The sequence below is a fragment of the Bemisia tabaci genome, chromosome 4 (assembly GCF_918797505.1).
Source record: "Bemisia tabaci chromosome 4, PGI_BMITA_v3".
Lineage (NCBI taxonomy): Eukaryota > Metazoa > Arthropoda > Insecta > Hemiptera > Aleyrodidae > Bemisia > Bemisia tabaci.
The window spans coordinates 40,567,921-40,587,136 of record NC_092796.1 but is presented as its reverse complement, the minus strand read 5'-3'; the positions used below and the strand labels follow the sequence as shown (position 1 = coordinate 40,587,136).

Sequence of the window (19,216 nt, the reverse complement as noted above, 5' to 3'; positions counted from 1 at the left end):
TTATACGACTGTCGACTAGAGTGAATAACTTCGGACGGTAGTGGAATATACGTGACACAGCACACTCGAGGGAACTCTGACCACGCGAGAGGAATATCAGTAGAGGGGAGGGGGCCATCTTGACCACGAGAGGTAAATATACCACACGATTTTATTTAACTCTGAGGGATTTGGGCCAAACGTCATTTTGACTTGCACCAAGTGGGACACGATTTCAACTTAGAGTAGTAGTGGAATGAACTTTTAGATTTGTAACAATTCAATTAGTGCTTTCATGGGCTCTGAACACAGGTTATGGACGAGGCCTGTGAGGACACTTTCCGCACTAATTATCGCTTATCACCCTGTTTCGGCACGTCTTTCGAAGCAGCTGTCACACCGGTTTCCCAACCAATTCCTCTTTTACACAAACCGATTGCGGTGGACGCACGGGTCGTAAGACAACATGTTGGAATTTTTTAGCCAACGTGCGTTAAAATGAGTGCGTTGTATTGAGATATCGGCTCTATGCTGAATTTTTAACGCACGTTGGCAACAAATTCAAACATGCTGAATTCCTGTTTTGGTCAATGTTTTGCCTCCGACCCACCGCCGCTATTTAGCAGTAATTCATTTACAAAATTAGCAAGGTTGCTACAACGTTACTTTTTGAACAAATTTGCAAAATTAACGATTAAGGCGCTCGCCGTGCTGTGCGCGCAATGCGTGAAATATTTCTGCAGTCTTGTATGTAAGCGCTAAAATTCTTCTCACGCCAAGTGGACTGACTACAGTGCGTTTGGCGCAATGCGAGAAGTATTTAGGCAGTCTTGTAGGCGCTAATACGCGCGTCGCGCCGATCGCACTGTTTGGCGCAGTGCGAGAAGTATTCATGCAGCCTTGCAGGCGCTAATATGCGTTCAACACCGGTCGCACGGCGTTTAGCGCGATCATTCGAACTCATGTCAGAATAATACGATTGCAGTAACGAATAATGGGGCTTAAAAGGCCCATGTCGCGTTTCGACGCCGTATGAGCATTCCAACGTTGCTTCGTTTCTTCCGATAAAATAGTTAATTTTCACTGCCCGCGCTGATTTCCCTTAAAGCGCCGCACCGCCTCTCGCTCAGTGCAGCGGCCAATCAGCAGTGAAAAGGCGGGAAAAATTGAAATTTTATCAATTATTTCACGAATTTTCTCAAAGTTCACAAGACACGAAGCTGTGTTTATGCAAACACTCGCATCCTAGAGTGCGGAACTTTAATTTTCATCGCCCGCACAGATTTCCCTGCGATTTCCCGCCGCGCGCCGCTCGTCAAGTGCAACGACCAATCAGCGTTGAGATTTTATGACGTCAGATAAAAACAGTGCAGTCAGTGATTGATGACGTCACATCTGCTTTGTTGTTGTGATAATGGTGATTGATGTGATTGATATCAGATAATAATTAGTTTTCTTGGTTTTGCCTCGACCAAATTGTCAATCATCAGCCCGGCAGGAATCGCAAATTTTCTCGTTCATGGTTTGCCAATTAGTAATTCGCCGTGTACGTGAATTGATGGTCTCTATCACGCTTCGTTAGAATCCGATTTCCTCAATTCCTTCCTCGTCACCGTCACCCGTCAACCGTGTTGTCGTGTCCCCGTGTCAAATTGTTCTTCGCTGATAAGAGCTAAAGTAGCAACCAACATGGGTCTTCAACCGTCGACAGATCTTTCTCGCTTTACTTTTAACTCATTTCATAATTAGTACGGCAAGTGTCATCACCCATCCCTGCTAAATGACTCACAGGGTGTAGTGGCCCCCTTCCAACTTCCATCTGTGTACACTAACTGAGGAGCCCATTTCAACCCTAACTTAAGTACTGTTCTCCACCAGGTGAGTTTATTTGTTTCAAGTGCCCCTCAGTTATCACTCCTCTTTAGCTTCCAAAATCATGGTCAAAGTTAATGCTTGATATAATCTGCATGTGCCGTCCGCAGCCACCAGACAGTGCCGCTGGGTTGACCGCTACCTGCACTGTGCCAGTATAGGGATCTTACTGATTAAAGTTCATCTAGCTTTATTACGTTACATTGTGACCATCCAAATGAACATTATCTTTAATATTGGCTTCTTTGAAAAGTTATTTTTATCGTGAACTGACCCGACAAATGCACACCGTAGACTCTAACCCAACGTTCATCAATCTGAATTGCTGTATTTTTTAGAGAGCAGATTGTGTCGGAATGTTGAAATTCTATCAAAATTTTCAAAGTATTGATGGTCTCAGAAAAATTGAAGGATGTATCATCATTGGGTGGTATAAATGATTGTATCCTCGAATTGATGCCAGTTAATATCTATTGTTGGATTCTTAACTTTCAGCATTCGATTTCTACTGAGTCTTTTACAGATTTATTCTAGGTAGAGAATTAGTTTTAATGAGGGTATTCATATCCTTATTCACTCAGAAAAGAATAACAGAATTCTCATGGCATAAATCAAGGAAGTTTTCACGGTAATTATGTTGACTAGTTTTCAGAAGAAACATCTAGTCTGACAGGAACCTAGCAAAGCTGCAAATGCCAGTTATGTGGTTTCACACTTTCGCCATCAACATAATCCAATGGTCGAACTCTAAAATTTTGGTAGCACTCTTTAACAAGTAAGTATTCTAATTGTCCACCTGAATGTTTCATTTACGTTGGGCGGTTTATGTTTAGGCAATGCAAGGCTGAGGCTATAACAGCAACTACACCTGTAGAGAACAAAGAAACTCAGCGCAAACTTAACCTTGAACACTGCTATGCATTAGAAATAAAATTATCCATAAAAAAACATTCATTTGAGTGGTCATTCTTTATACTATTGCCAGGCAGCTGCGTGCCGTTGGAGATTGATTGTGGAACGGAGGAAATTGCCTGGAGTGTTGAACCATGTTTGCAGAAATGAAGAATAAGATACGGGAGAAGGCAGGTGGTGAACTTCCTAAGCTACCTAGTCCAGCCACTGCATTGCGCCGACACTCACGTCAGAGCTCTGCAAGTAGTGTTAGCAGCCTTATGCAAGAAACCCCTGATGTAAGTATCTTGAAAGCTTGGAGATTTTTTTCTCGCTCATAAGTCTGATTCCAGTCTCAACTTGATAGCAACTTTTCAGCCTTCCAACAGAAAATACTGCTAAAAAAGAATGTATTTTACACGCTTAATCACATATATCGAGGCGCAGAAAGTTTCTAGCATCCCCCCCCCCCCCCCCAATCTGATCCAATTAACCTTCTCTCATTTTTGACCAAAATTCATGATAAGTTTCCCCTAAAGACTAATTAATTATTTTAAAAATAGGAAAACCTTTCTTTCATAAAAAATTGGATATTTTTACCAACCTCTAAAATACTGTATAACCAGAAACATCAAACTCCTTCAACAGTGTCCCCTATTTTTCCAAAAATCATAGGGCTTCCGCCATTTCATGCGACCTGATTGGTTGCATGGTTGGAAAGTTCCTTCACCTCTGAGCATTCTTTAACGCACTTGAATTGCAAGAAAATTCTCTACTGAAAATCCCCGGAAAGTCAAAAATAAGGTCGAAAAGTTTCAAATCTTCGGAAACCTTCTCTGTTCACATAATTAAATTCCGTGCGTCTTTTCGTTGCCTTTTTGAGAAGATTCTCAAAGATTTTCATCTAAAAGTATCAAAAGACAAGTATTCGCACGTATTCCAAAAAAATGTGTGTGGATGTACAAGTGTTCTCATGAAATCAGATTGTTCAAGTGAGGAAAGAAGAGCCAAAATTTGTCAACCTTTCAATAAATATATGCATCTTTTTTGTTTCTTCATCACTATGTGTCTTGTCCGTTTCATCTTCTTAATGGTAATATTCAACCTTTGAATTTTTCAAAGTAGATAAGCTGATGGGTTTTTTCTTTGCGCAGAAATCTAGTTCAGAGTACAATGGCACACGAGACAGCTTTGGATGGAATGGTGCTAAAAACAAGCTTCCAAAAGGTACAGAGGAGAGTAGACAAACATCAAATGGTTCTGATGAAGATGCTCGGTGGCGTAAAAAGGAACAGACATACGTCGATGACTTGCTCAAACAGACTAGAGAACTTCAGGCTGCTCTCAAGAAGCTTGAAGGTTTGTCACCAATGTACCCAAAATATTAAGCAAAAAAATTTTCAAAATTTTCATTTCTTCCCAAAAAAGACAAATAATAAAGGCCACCTCATAAAATATTTTGATATCAAAAGCAGGCCTGAAAGCATGTGACTCAGACATAAAGCATTTTTGCTGGTATTTTGGTTACTCAAAGTAACTACATACATCCAGCGTTTTTAACTAAAAATTATTGTGAAGTATTTTTGATAGGGCAGAGGAGAGTCACTCTAGAGTTTTATAGCATGAAAAACATTTATAATACTTTACAAGTATACCCAGGTGAATTTATCCCAATAAGTCGTAGAATAGTCAAAATTGGTGCAGGGAAATTAAATGTGGCGTCATTTTTTGACCGCCGTTGAGTTTGGTCAAAGCTCACCTGTGTTGATGAAAAGTCACTTATCAAAAGTCAGTAATAGTTTGTCAAAATTGTAATTAAAATCTAGTTTTCATCCAGTTCCAATTTTAACAAAATGATGATACAGGATACAAAACCAGTTTAATTGTTTGTAAAATAATTTTTCAACCCCTTACCTTTCATATAACCGAGAATCAATTTTTTCAACCCAGAAACACTGTAAATGGTAGACCAGTAGAGGTGCTAGGTAATTGTTTTCAATGACAGTAGGCTCATCTACATGAATTGGATAATCTATACAATTTTAATTTTTTTAGAATATGAATCAAAATTCAACTCACTGGCAGAAGAAAAGGATCAGCTAGAGAACTTCCAAACACAAGAAATAGCGAAGATTAAGCATTTGGTAAGTTGCTCTTCGTCAGAACTTTATGGTGTACCTTCTGCTTATTTTATAATTGAAAGGACACATTTCCTCCACAAATACATGTGTATATATCTGTAGTTTAGCGCCAAAAGATTGCTCAAAGATTGCCATAAATTTTTTTCCTACATTAAAATAGAACTTGCAATAGCCCCACTGTCCATATTGTAATTTGAAATTTTTTACATATCTACATACTGCTGGCTTGACTGGTACAAACCCAATTATTTACGTTTATCAAAACCTCACTTAGCACATCAAATTTCGAGTCATTCAACTTTTAAAAATAATATGAATACCATTCTCCCGAAAAAAAGTTCATCATACAGCCTTACAAGCCATGATTCAATCCAATCCAATAACACCTTTATTTACAACCTGGATTGTAGTCTCTACAAGTTTTCTATGCAGTCTTGTGTACAAAATGAGTGAAATAATTTAAATTGAAAATATAGTTCAAACTTAAAAATTTCTGCATCCTCTCAGCAATTTTCCTCCCACACAGGATGACGAATTTGCGTTTTTAAAGTCTACAGTAGTAACTTTTTAACTTTTGTCCACAGTTGCTAGCAAAGGAGAATGAGAACAATTCGAATGTAGCACAATTGAAGGAAAATCAAGCTCTAATAGATTCTTTAAAGGCTGAAGTTAGCAGACTGAGACCATTTGAAGATCGAGTCAGTAGTTTAGAGGTAAACTTCTCAATATTTTATGTTAAATTATAATTTTTATCTGTGAATTAGCTGCAATGTAAAACTTTCTTGTACATTATGCTCAGCTTTGCACTTATTTTATGTTAAAGTACAATACACATCCATCTTTGACAGACAATTTTTGCAAGGGTGGATAAAGCTCTAAGACACCAGCTGATTTTTGCTTCATCCTTTCAACCGAAAATTCCAATTTTATCAACATTTTCGCCAAGGCTAGCCTGTATTTTCAACATTTCTGCCAAAATTCATGAGTTTTGTCAACATTTTTGAAATTTTTGGGAAAAAGTCATTATGATTTGAAAATATCCACCAATTGCTTTCTGTGCCTCCCATTCGCTGCAATCCACAGGTCACCAGCTCGAACATCCTCCGTATTCTGGTTTTCTAAAAGTTACTGCAGTTAATGGATTTAACTAGCCGACTTGAAGGTCTTGTAGTGTTTTTCTTATCAAAAAATCTGCAGGAGTAATTGGGAAATGGGTTAGCTGTGCCAGTCACAGAATCATGTTTTGATGATTTCAGTACACAGACCAGTAAAGAATTTCAATATCTGTCCAAACACTAACTGTCTACGTCCAATATAACTTGATGGGATATTGTCCTTCAAAAGTCATGGCATATGACATCATCCACCGCAGTGGTGCATACCATGATTTTTCCACCTTGATTTCATTTGTGTTTTAAGTTGAGTAAGTAGTTCAAATGTGTGTATTACTGATTGATTGATCGGAAGTGGGAGAAACCGTGTTATATACTACCATGGTGAATGATATCATGCACTGTGTTTTTTAAAGGGCAATATCTCAACAATTATTGGACGTAAATACTAGGTACTCAAATGAATCCTAATATTTTTTGCTAATCTGTAAGCCCAAAACTGCAAAACGCAATTCCTTGACTAGAGCAGTTAACCCATTCTGTTTTGTCCGGGTCCTCAGGGAAGAAAAGTTGATTTAAAAATGCTTGAGTTTATCAAGGTGAGAGATTGTAGGAATCAACAAAAATGGAGAAAGTCTCACTTTTTCAGAGAATCTTTATTTTGTAAACAACAAAAACAGATAAATGAACTTTAAGGGTAAAATGTGACATTTTTCCACTATTCTAAGTTGGTCACCTTATTTAGTTGTTACTTCAAATAGTTTGACTGCGAAAGTAGCGTAAACCAGATTGCCACACCTTTTCAGCTTAAAATTATGGGATTTTCCTTTGTTTTGCACCATTTATTTTCACTGTATCTTAAATGTTCAAACTTGGGTATCCTTTTTGGCATCTGCCATTTATTGCTCGATAAATCCCACATTTTGTTTTCTAGCATTTATGCCATCCAGTCTTCTCTACTTAATGCAAGAGGTTATCTTGACGAAGGTAACCTAGAATAAAAGTGGGTACTTGATTGTAAATCTTATGTGAATAAGGAATTCATTAATAAAAAAATAGACTATCGGCAAAATACATTTTGAAATCGCTGGAATCCAAAGGGTAGCATTTTTAATCATCGTCATAAGCAATTTATGTGAAGAGGTAAGATGAGGAAGGCTTACAATACATACTGAAGCCTGAGATCAAAACTTGAAGTGAGTCTGGAAATTGAGTCAAATAATTGCCTAAACCATGTAAACGGCAAATTTATTGAGGTAACTACTTGCCTAAGACACTTAATACTTTGAACACTCTTATGCATCATGCACACTCAAATCTTATTTTTATCGTAGTCCTCACTCCTCCGATTCATATTCCGCCACTGTCAGTGTGTGCAAAATTTTAGATACTCGACAGCTTGATCCTAATAGTAATCAGTTTAGCCTACTGTAGAACAAAACTAGAGGAGTAGACTAGCTATTGTCACAGATCATGCCCTGTGCACACGCTTGCTCTATTTTTATATAGTTCATGACCTTATACAAACTTGCACTGCTCTTCTCAAAAAATTTTAAAACTCTTATAGCTTTAATGAACAACAGCCACTTTTATATGAGCAGAGGTAAGACAGCTCTATCGATAGCACTACCATCCCTCCATTTGATTCATGACACTGATTTGTTTAAACTACTATCTCAAAAGGAGTCCTTTGTAGGAGATAAAAGGCATATTTTCAGTCAATTCATTCCAGAATTTATTTTTAATCTAATGAAAAACTTAGTTCCCTAAGTACGTCTGCACAGATGAGAGACTTAGAGTTTTTAATGCTGAGTGTTTTCAGCTCTTAAACTCTTAATTAGGGGAATCGCCCTCTTTGTAGTTCCAAGAACCTTGATCTCCATCATTAGGGATAGAACTTTAAACAACATCACGATCCATATTTGTTGCTTTTTTGTGTTTTGTGTATATTTTTTGCTTTTATTGTTTGCATTTTATGTTGTGTATCTATCGTTGTTTTTTGCTTTTTCTCACGCAGTTTTTTGTGTGGTGCAATTTTTTTTTTGGTTCATTCATCAAGGGTTTATTTTGTTCTGCTGCTGATTCCTCAAATCACAGGTATGTTTCATTTGATATTGAAAGTATGTTTTCATTAAGGATTTTTTCCCCTTCTTTCTAATACCATAGTAACCTAATTTTTGGGAAAAGGGAATTACTTTAGGGAGGATAATATTCTCTCGAGATGGAGGGGGTAAAACGCTAAAATAAAAACTCATCAAAAATGCATTTTAACCGGGGTGTAGAAATTAAGGGCTCTTTTCGGTTGTGGTGCCTCAAAATCTTTGCTAATGTTTCATTCATAATGATCAAGTCAAACGTATGTAATTCGTTGACACTTTTACTGATTATTTTTATGATTTTATAATGCTGTAAACAAAAAATTTCAGAGACTTCTCCGAATAGTTTCCTCTCTCAAATACGCACATATTAGCAGTGGAGATTCTGAAGTGCTGACAAAAAATGCCTTTCTGCCCCTAATGCCTCAATTTTTATGTTTGATCCTTTTCCCAGATAGCATACTTTGAAGTTGCTTGATTTTCCATAGGCTTCAAATTTATTCCTTAAAAAATAAGATGTTCTTAATTGAAATGAAATCAACGTTACTGTGCTAAGAAGAAATAGAGTCATAACAAGATGAGACTCCTTTCCTTGTAGCTTTCAATTCAAGAATTTTTCATGCTTAATGTCACTGACATACAATGTCCATCGTCATTTGGATTACATTTTGCAATAAGGAACCACTATTTCCAGCTCATTTTAGAAACAACATGTATGCCATTGATTTCCTCATTCAGATACGTGCTTTTATGGAAGAGCCAGAAATAGTGGTTCCTTATTGCAAAATTTAATCCATTTATTCTTCTGGTGTCATGAATCATTGATTAAAATTGTTTCTTTGATCTGCAGGATGATATGGAAATTTTACGTCATACATCAGAACGCGAGCGCTGGCAGTTGTCTTCCAAACTGGCACAAAATGAAGAAGAAATCTCTCATCTAAAGGAGCGGGTGGCTGTTCTGAGTCGTCGAGCGCAGGCAGAGTGTCAAGCACTTGGAGCTCAGCTCACTGTTGATGAAAGAATCCAAAGTAAGCGAATCTGCTGTTAGAGTACCTTGCAGATAAAGCTTATCTTTTTTATGGTAGTTAGACCGATTTGTGATGAGGTTTCTCAAAATCATTTGTTTGTGTCATCTTGCTTCACCTGAGAGACAGAAAACACCTTCAAATTATCAAAATATCATTCAACAAGTCCCTTCTTTGCTCCTCAGTTAACAATTGCAAAGCTCAATAGGGTATTTTTAAAGAACTGTAATCAACAAAAGAGCATAAAGAATTTTTGTTTACATCGCATTAGTTGAAATTCTGTTGTTGTATATACATCAGGATAAATGTGAGTGTAAAAAATCATCAGTCTATATTACCTAACAGATTTTTCTTGAGCACGTCAGAGAGAAAGAATGGCCCCTGTTTTTCCGGACAGTTGATTTTTGTCATGACATAAGTGTCTACCTAAAAATTCAACCTAAAAATTTTCTGCGTTGTCAAAACTGAGGAGGTGGCTCATATATATTATTATAATATATTGTCCCGAAGGTGTTAGAGATGATGGGAAAAGCGTAGGTATTTTAAATAGGAGCAGGAAATACAATGTTTTTGAAGCACTAAACAATTCAGGGCTAGATGATAGAATTTCTACTGCACAAAGGAATTTTCGGATTTTTTTGCTTTTAAATAAAAAAGATCATAAAGAGTCAGCTAAGTCAATTATTTTTCAGGGATGCAGAAACTTCTCGTGCTCAACCATGTGTTTTGACACTGTCTCAATAGCATGCTTTTTTTTTCTTCTGAGGGGACAATTTTTTGAAAAATCTTGAATATCCTCCTCGTTTTTCTCGTGTTAGAAATCAGAGGAAATCAATTTTTGCAAGCAAATTCCTCATAGGCTCTCCTGACTCATTCGGCAACCTTACCAAAACTTTTAAGAAGTTGGTGAGTATCTTTAGTAGAAAGCACAATACGTTCTCTTGACAAAGCTTTGAATTGCACTAACTCCATCCATAATTTTGTTTGATTTAGGTCTGTTGGGCGAGCGCTCCTTGCTTGAGCGAAGGTTGGAGGAGGCTCACATTCACTTGTCAGAAATTAAAACAACGTGGAGCGAAAAGATTTCATCTCTGGAGACTCAGGTGAGTTTTTTGTGATGCCAAAAATAGAATATATGTGCCTGGCATTACTATCAGAGTTCAAGCCTTAGATTCCTGGTGTTGACTTTAATTATTATCTAATCTTTCCTGACCTAAGGGCGTGACTACTTCTGAAATGAACTTTTTAGCAGTGGCAATTCTTGAAAGTTGGTAGTACTGCTTGTCCTTCTCTTATATGTATGAAAAATAGTCAATGCTTAGTGTGGTAGCTTGTCTCACTCAAAATCGATATTTTTAATGGATTTAAATGAAGAAAAATCGGTGTTGCCAATTTTCAAGAATTTTCACTGTCTTGTCGTCGATACCATTTAATGCTTTTCCGGGCTCATCTTGATGTTTAGTTACGTCCCCTAATGAGCCGTGGGATTAACTGGAAAGGCAGCTCAATTTTTTTTCTTTTTTTACCCAAAAATTGGTAACTTCTTTTTGAGAAAAGAATGCACAGTTTTCTACATAGTCAGATAATTTTTTTCCAGGAATTAAATGCCTTTATTCATCAGTGATCGTAGTTTTGAGACACAGCTTTTTAAGTTTCCAATCTGTCAAATTTGGAGTTAAAGTTTTGGATTAAAATGAAACTTTCCATTGTCTATTGGCACAAAATTAAGCCAACTGTCTGTAACTTAATCTCCAGGATTTTGTACAGCATCTGAACTCAAGTTCCGATTTTTGGACCTTGTTGACAAATTACGAAAGTTGGAAAATGTGTCCTCGTGCACTAAAGTGTTTTTCATTGGAACCATCACTAACTGCATTACATTTATGCAGAACTAAATTTTTTTTAAATTTTTCCTTGTTTGTTGCAGGTGGAGCGTCTCGGGCGCCAAGCTGTAGAGGAAGGCTGTGAGCGTAGAAAAACAGAGGCACGGATCGAAGAACTTGAAAGGCGATTACGAGAGACGCAAGAGGAAAAAGAGACGCTCTCTAAGAAGTTTGATGAACTGAGTGCAGAAAAAGTCAAGTGTGAAGAAGAGCTCAAAGTTTTAGAACAGCAGATCGTAAGTGGATGAGGTGTTGTGTTTGTCCAATCAAGTAGTTTGTAGATGCTTCCATTGGTCAGATCTGATTTTAAGTCGTCAGTGTTTCTCAAAAACCAGCCGTAACTTTTTCTAATTAAGGCTTTTATTAATTTTTATTTTATTTTCAATATCTGCAGTCATTAATTTCTGTAGCATTCCATTTCTGTAGAAAAAAAGAGTGAAAAGCAATCAATGAATCTCAATTTTATCCTTTTTTACCGTTTTTTTTTTTCACAAAACATTTGGCTTTTGCCCACCAACAAAAACAAAAAGCCTTTCCTATGAAAGCAATAAAACAAGACAAGTTGAAAACTTATCGTCAGTAACGGAGGAAGTGTCAAAATATCAAAAATTAAGTGAAGTGTCACATTGCAATTCATGCACCAAGGACACCATGTTGCATTACAGGCTAGGTTCCACCAACATAATATCCATAACATCCTATAGATAGTGTCAGTGGTTTGCTGCACGGCAGTTTCCAGAAATAAAAATGTGAATAACTCAAAATTCACTTTTCGGCACTTAGCCTGTTATTCATGATTAGTTTTCAATTATTGCACTGCACAAAAACTAATCTCAAGACCCACTCAGTGTGGTGGTCTGGTGCATAATTTATAATTTTAATCACAGAAGTTGTATTATATTGTTTTCGAATATTCAGTAGAGCATTTTATTTTCTTCATTCCTTGTTATTTTTACCGCACACCGTTTAGAGTCTTAATTGGACTACATTTTGCAATTAGGAACCACTATTTACGGCTCACTTTATAAACAATGTATTTTCCATTATTTTCCCTAAGCCAATAAGAGCTTTTACAAATGAGTCAGAAATTGTAGTTCCTAATTGCACAATGAAGTCAAATTACTCCCCCATTCCAGATTTATTTTTATGCATGCTTGTAATTACTGTTTCGTGATTTTTTCCCCCTATTTTGTTTCTGTTTCTGCATTCCAATAAATACTGTACAAACCGTAGAATAATTTTTCTTTATTTCTTTTTCTCTCAAAGTGTACATCCTCTGACTGGATAAAAATAACAACAAATTGAAAAAACTACAAATTTTGATCCTTTTAAGTTTTTACTACGCTTGATTTGCTTTTAGGAATTTTGTTGAAATTCACTGACTTGAGAGCTGTATGTTTTCTCTTAAGTTTTAATTTTATTCTCGTACGTTTGATAAAGAATTGGCATATGCAAGGGCAATCAGATATTAAATTCGAACATATCGTTATTTGTACGAAAGTTTGTTTTTAGTTCTTAACTGGCTTTTTCCGCTGAATTTTACCAATCAGTTGGGCTGGATTTTTAAATTCTCACTTATTAAAGAACTGTCGCTAAGATTTTTTTATCAATCTCCTAGATAAGTAAGCTGTTTGAATATTTACGTCGAGTTTTTAACAATGCAGCATTTTTAAACAGTGTTAATGTTTTGTCAAATAAATTGGTCATTACTAAAACGAAAATATTCTGGCCCTCTCTCTTTGGCATAAAATTGGGTCGTTCAAAGTAGGAAAAATCATTCTCTGTATCAAGGATGTTGAAATGACAGGTTTCCATAACTTCTTTTGTTATCTAAAAATTGATCAGCAGGAGAAAATTTGGAACTGGTAATGATTCCACGAATGTGGGAATGTATTTAGTTTTGATTAATCTATTTTTGAAACTTAAAGAATTGTTTTAACTTTTAAAGCCTCTAAAATATCTCCTATCAACGAAAATATCTCTTCATCATATCCTGTGCTAACCGCCTCTCAACTCTAAGACTGAGTATGTGAGTCTTGCAGGCGGTCTTTAGAGTATGCTACCGATCAATCCTGCATTGTCTCTCTTACTTTAAAACACCATCGTCAGGAATACAATTGTTTTACCATGTAATATGTTGACTCTTAGATGGTGTATGCAGACTTTCTTGGCCTTTTCAGACCTATGGTTTATTACATTAAGCCATAAATAAAGGCAACTTCTCTTCTTACAAAATTCTTGTTTTGAGTGGGGTTGGACAGGCAACAACAGGTCCTTGATGGCATCAGAGGGACTTGTACTGTAAATCAACACTTGAGATCCTCACTAAAGTGTTCTGCAGCAAATTGGGTTTTCTTATTGTTTAGTCAATTTTGCCAATTGTTGTTTGTTTGTTGTTTTTTTTTGTTTTTGCAATTTTTTTTTTAGTCAATTTTTTTTTTTTAGTCAATTTTTTTTTGTTTTTTGTTTTTTTTTTAAGTGTTTCTGCCTCTCTTCTCTGAACATATATTGGCTTAAGGAGGTTCCCTTCAGTTTTTTAGATTATCACAAATTCTGGTCGTGGCACCTTCCTTGGTAGAAGAAATTTTCAATATTTTGTTGAGATTTGATAAATTCTGAAAGATTTGAATTTTCTGAAAAAAAAAGAAAAAAAAATTACTATTTCGAAGTTACTACTGTTTTTCAATAGTTGTCTAGACTGTTTGTTTGTTTTTCCGTACGAATTTTCAATCTTGAGAGGAAAACTTCATAACGTCAAAATATGAAAACGGTTATAAGGTTTAAAAGCATTACAACTATGCACCTTTTCACTTACAGTTTGTTGTTTTCTTGGTAAAATTAACTTAGTGCATGAAAAAATTATTGCAATTTTGTTTTACTTTACTCAGTATTTTGTCCTATTTTTAAACAAAATTGCTGGAAATTTTTAAATCTCGCAATGGAGTACATATCATATTATTTAAATGAAGGCCAGAGTTTGATTCACTTTTATCACAGCAATATTTCCTATGTTTCAGGCTGCACTGTCGGCAGACAAATCTGGGCTAGCTTCACGGTTAGCCGAATCAACAAGTGCCCTTTCAGCAGCAGAAGCAAGCAATAAGGAGCTACGTGCGGAGTTGGCTGTGTTTCGAGAAACTCTCATTCGTGAGCGGAAGGCAGCAGAAGAGGCAAAACGGGTGCTAGAGCGGGAGAGGACAGAGAAAGATGAAGCGCTCATGCGAAGCGCTGAAATGTCGATGAAAGCGCAGCTCGCAGAAAATGCGCTCAAAGCCCTCAGGCTAGAGAACCAGGAAAATGCCCAGAAGATCCTGGTAAATACCTCAACTAAACTGGGAGAGCAAGGATACTTGCCCTAGTTTGATTTTTTATCTTACTAATAAACAAAAAGGAAGTAGAAAAGAAATAAAAAACTGAAACTTACCAACTAAAACTTTAAAAACACATTTTATTTGCATTTCTAATTTTTAATTCGTAAATTTGAGTCTTACATTTCTTTTCTGATCTCTTCTCATTAATCATTTATCAGTTCCTTATTTCATTCTTTCCATTGATTTTATGATTTTTCATTTCTTTTAATCTAGTATCTACTAATTCTCATATCTTTCATATTTGAAAATTGGTGTCAAAACTCATGCGTACGAAAGTTTCGGTCATACAGTAAGAAAGAAAGAAGTACTTTTATCCAAAAACTATTTTTTGAATTTGCTCGTTAAATGTCTTTCTCAGAAATTTTCCACTGTTGAAGCTGATGTAGCGATACGGGATGAGGAATGGGGACTATGCAGAAAACCCTCTCAAGTTCTGAGGTTTGACGCCTCCAGATTTTCTACTGGCAATTTCGATGTGAGTACACATCCTGTTTTTGCTTTTTCAGGATGAGCAGAAGTCGGAAGATGAGAAAAGTATACAAGCCAATGAACTAAATTCTAAACTTGTCGATCTAGAAAATCAACTAGTAGAGAAAAATAAGGTACGCAATTCTCTCTATTCATCTTTTATCTTGTTTAATTTTTTCATTTTTCTTTATTAAAATGTCCTGTCAAACCATCAAGAGTCTCTCACTGCACAAAGAGATGCCGAAGGTGGTGACAAGCAGAGAAATGTACATTTTTCGTAACAGCTAGCAAACTCAGGTCTATTGAAAATCGTCACACACATTGGTGTAAAGCACATTTTCAAAGCCTTATTCTAATATGCTTATAAGCAAAAGTGTATTTCTATGTCCAACTAAATTTGAAGGTGGCCGCCTCATCATCACCGTCTATATTTTCTCTATGCTCTCTACTCATACCATTGAAAAATAGACTGTTTGAAGTTTTGACCTGCAGTGTTCAGGTCTTACAATTGTCCCCTTCTGATGCAAATTAATGCCTACTATTGGTTGGAAAATCGATGACGGATATACCAGAGAGTGTCTCCTATTGTATCTTGACAAAAATCGCTCTCCGAAAGTTGATTCTTTCGAGCTTCGAAATCTCTCTCTCTTTTAACGGTCACTTTTAAATATCTCACTCAGGAGAAAACTGGCTTGCGGTACTATAGCTTACAACCGCCAGGATGGTTTCCTAGTTTTTTTTCCAAAGCCAGAAAAATGTAGGCGCCAAGGTGACTAATGCAACAAAGACAATGCCTTAAGCAGAAAAAATTATTTTCATTTTGTTTCTCTTTGCAGACAATCCGAGTATTGCAGCAACGAATGAGTGACTTGAAGAAAATGCTTCAAAAAGAGGTTGTGAATAGTGGCGAATCAAATTGTGTGTCTCGGCTTCCGCTAGATGAGGATATCAATCTGAAATATTTGAAGCATGTTGTGATCAAATTCCTCACCTGCAGAGACTATGAGGTAATTTTTTTTTTTTCATGTAGTACGCTGCTTTAGTTTTATGAAATGCGTTTTGTAAGAACAAGATTGCAGAAGAAAAAAAAAGGATGAAAATTCCGATTGCTAGAATTGTAAGAAAATTATAAAAATCAGGAAAGAGGGGAGTTTTGCGTTTGTAGGGGAATTTTTTTTCAGAGTGTAGGTGTGAGAATTGGGGTGTATTTTTGTCTGCTTTTGGTAATTACGGACATTTTTATCTCTCTCTCCCTCTTCTCTCCTCCCCTTTCTCCCCCTCTCTCTTCAAAAAGTGAAGGAAAAAAGGTGAATTTTGGTATTCGAAGTCAAAGACTTTCTTGATAAAATAAGAGGAAGTCAAAGGAAAGTCACAAAATATTTAAATTGTACAACATTTGAAACCCTGGTTATAATTTTGTCATTATGTGTAGAAAAATTTAGGAAATTAAGGAATTTTCTATCATTTTTGATAGAAGTATATGAGAAAGTTTGGGAGTTCCTCTTTCTAAGTCAAACCATACCCTACAAGCCTTGGAAGAAGGCATTACGCATAAGGTGTCAAATAAGTACTTGAATATTTTGGTAGAAGCATCTAGCTTCATCGAGTTTTGGTGCCGACTGAAACGGTCTCAATAAATTAATCTTGTTTACCCTCCATAAGTATAAATCCGTAATTTCCCGTAGGCGCAGCATTTGACGCGGGCTGTTGCAACATTACTGCGGATGTCAGCCGATGAAGAGCGATTGTTACGAGAAACAGTGGACTGGCGCATGTCGTGGTTTGGCTCAAGACCTCAACTTCCACCTTTACAACGGTGATTGCTCCCTCAGCTATTTTTGGCCAATTGGCCATCAGAATAAGGACTAACATTTCAAGTCGGGAACTGTCCTTTATCAAGGTCAGCAGTAACGTGATGTTCTACGACAACAAAGGTGACTAATTCGATAGAATTTCATGCATCTAGGAATTCTGAGGAATGTAAGAGGGAGTTAAAAAGTGATAGGGAGTGAAGTCTAAAAGAGACCCCTCTTTTTTACCTTTACACAAATTCCTGTGTCTTGTTTCCATCCCTTTACTTCAGCAGCTGCGGCTGATTGAAGCATTTTCCAGTTTCCCTGGGTCCCGAAGAAAAGTGGTGCTTGTTGATTGCTATGCCAATGGATTCTTATAAGTCTTGTCATTTCGTATTCCAATGATGTAGTTACAGTGTTTCAACAGCCAAGTTCTGTCCAGAAAGTTTGATGTTTTACGGGCGCAAATTTTAAAATGTTTCTCAGTTTGTCTTCTCTCAAAATTAATACATCCATCTAAGTTGAAGCAAATATAGGTGATTTATTTTGTTTGGATGCATCTTTCTTATTGATCATCCAATTTTCCAAAAGGAAATTTATGCAGTGAAGGCAAAAATGGCTGTAGCAACAATTTCTATTGATCCTATTTATGGCTTTAATCGAAGATTCTCATCTGCATTTAATGCATTACGTAAGTTAGTTTCACACTTCCTATTTCTATTTTCTCCCAGAGTGTAGAATTTCAAAATCTACAGCTTACCTGATTCATGTTTGACGGCCCTCAGCACTGATCTATAGTCAAGTGCAGCATTTCATTGAAGATTTTAAGTTTATAAAAATAAAAATACTTAAAGTCTTGTATTTTTGAGGATGTTAAGTCACATACATTTTTGTGAATTATGTTCTTTTCACATCTAAGCATTTCTGGGCGTGGAAGTTTAAAGTTGGCTTTAATAATTGAGTTGATGTAATTTTCAACAAGTACTTACCACAGCCCCAAGCTTCAGACATTCCTTTTTGGTACGTTCCATTCATTATCTTATCTTAACATGAATCTCAATTTATGAAGAAAGAGAAATTTATTCTAATAGTAACAATAAGAGCAAAAATAATCAGTAACCTTATCTTTGAAGTCTCCTAATATTTGCACCTCCCTACAAAAAACAATCTCCTTCTCTGTAAAGGTAGAATTATTACCAGAGCTGTAAAATTGTTCTCCTCCAAATCATCCTTCAAAATGTATTAATTTTAATGCCTTTTTTTCACGAAAAAAATTAACTTCTTATTAGAAAAACTGTTCCAATTTTTTTTTAAGTTAAGAATCTGATGACTGTTATACCAAGACATGCTACATTTCTTAATTTCATAGGATTTGTACACAAAGAACAAAAAGGTCAAGGAAAGGCCAAATTTTATTTTGATGGATGGAAAATGTCATTGTCATAAGGTTAAAACTAAAGTTATTACAAATTAGGTAGTTGTAATTTTGCTCAGCCATTAAGTTTAATGGCAGAGATCTTTAGATCTCCAGATACCAGAGACATAGTAGATTAGAGATATCCTTAAAACTGTTTCTGATCGACTGAAAAAGAAAATGTTTCAGATGCTACTAAGAGGGTAGTGTGGAATGAAAAATCTTTAAACACTGAGTAGTTCTCATAATCCTTTCCTCTAAAGTTTGAACGTATGCATCTTGGCGCAAGAACAATCAGGTGAAGCAATGTTAGAAAATATTCATGGCTTCTGTTTCTCTAATCATGGTTGAACTAACTGATTTTTGTAGTGCTCCTGATCTAGGTCTTAATGGGTCATGATTTATAAATATGTTTATTTACTAGGAACGATAATATTTATTTGTTTATTTTTATACCTCAGGTTTTTCCTGTTTTCTTTTTTGTATTTATTTATTCAAAGTTGTGCATTACCCTCTCATTGCCAAAAACTACGATTAAATAAAACTTGTTGCAAATCTTTACCATATCTTCCAGTTAATATATTTCTCTTTTTTGTTCTCCAAAGTCAACTCAGTTGCGGTGTGTCAGAATCTCTCCTTTATTACCTTCATTGTGAGGAAAGTGAATGCATGCACTCAGTGGAAATTTTTATTGCATGTTTTTCATGACTGTACAATGTTTTATAGAAAAAATTCTAGGAAATCACCAATTTGTCGCCCCTCCGACTAAAGGGCACATTTCAATATTCACGTGGGTCCTGTTCTCCACATAACTCCTCTCTTTCTGAGATTCATGTGGAGAGAGAGATAAGCCCTTTTGTCAGAGGAGTGGCAAATAATATTCTTCTCTTAGACATAAATTCGTGAAGGAGATTCCGGAATTCCATTTCTAAGGAGTACCCTTCTTGCACTCACAATCTGTGCTTCAGTTCTCCAGTCATTTCTGGTGCAAAGTTTGATTTGAAAAAGAGACCTAATTTAAGATTTAAACAAATTATCACCTCTGGCAATAAAGTACCTGAAGGTCAATTTTAGAATAAATAATATCTAGAAATCAGTCCTGGTCTATTCATGTTGCCAAATTATCGATCAAAGAATTTGGAGAGCTTTTATCATTTTAGTTGAAAAC

General features: G+C 36.0%; 1 protein-coding gene across 1 annotated transcript; it reads left to right on the top strand.

Moving 5' to 3' along the window:
- Window positions 1-1,379: 1,379 nt before the first annotated feature.
- On the top strand, window positions 1,380-18,609 carry Golgin97 (Golgin 97). The gene is made up of 12 exons (XM_019048766.2): window positions 1,380-1,857; window positions 2,837-3,041; window positions 3,897-4,101; window positions 4,798-4,886; window positions 5,468-5,596; window positions 8,942-9,122; window positions 10,113-10,222; window positions 11,047-11,238; window positions 14,020-14,316; window positions 14,880-14,975; window positions 15,678-15,848; window positions 16,527-18,609. The coding sequence occupies exons 2-12, from the start codon at window positions 2,898-2,900 to the stop codon at window positions 16,659-16,661; spliced, it is 1,749 nt and encodes a 582-aa protein (XP_018904311.1). The 5' UTR covers window positions 1,380-1,857; window positions 2,837-2,897; the 3' UTR covers window positions 16,662-18,609.
- Window positions 18,610-19,216: the final 607 nt, after the last annotated feature.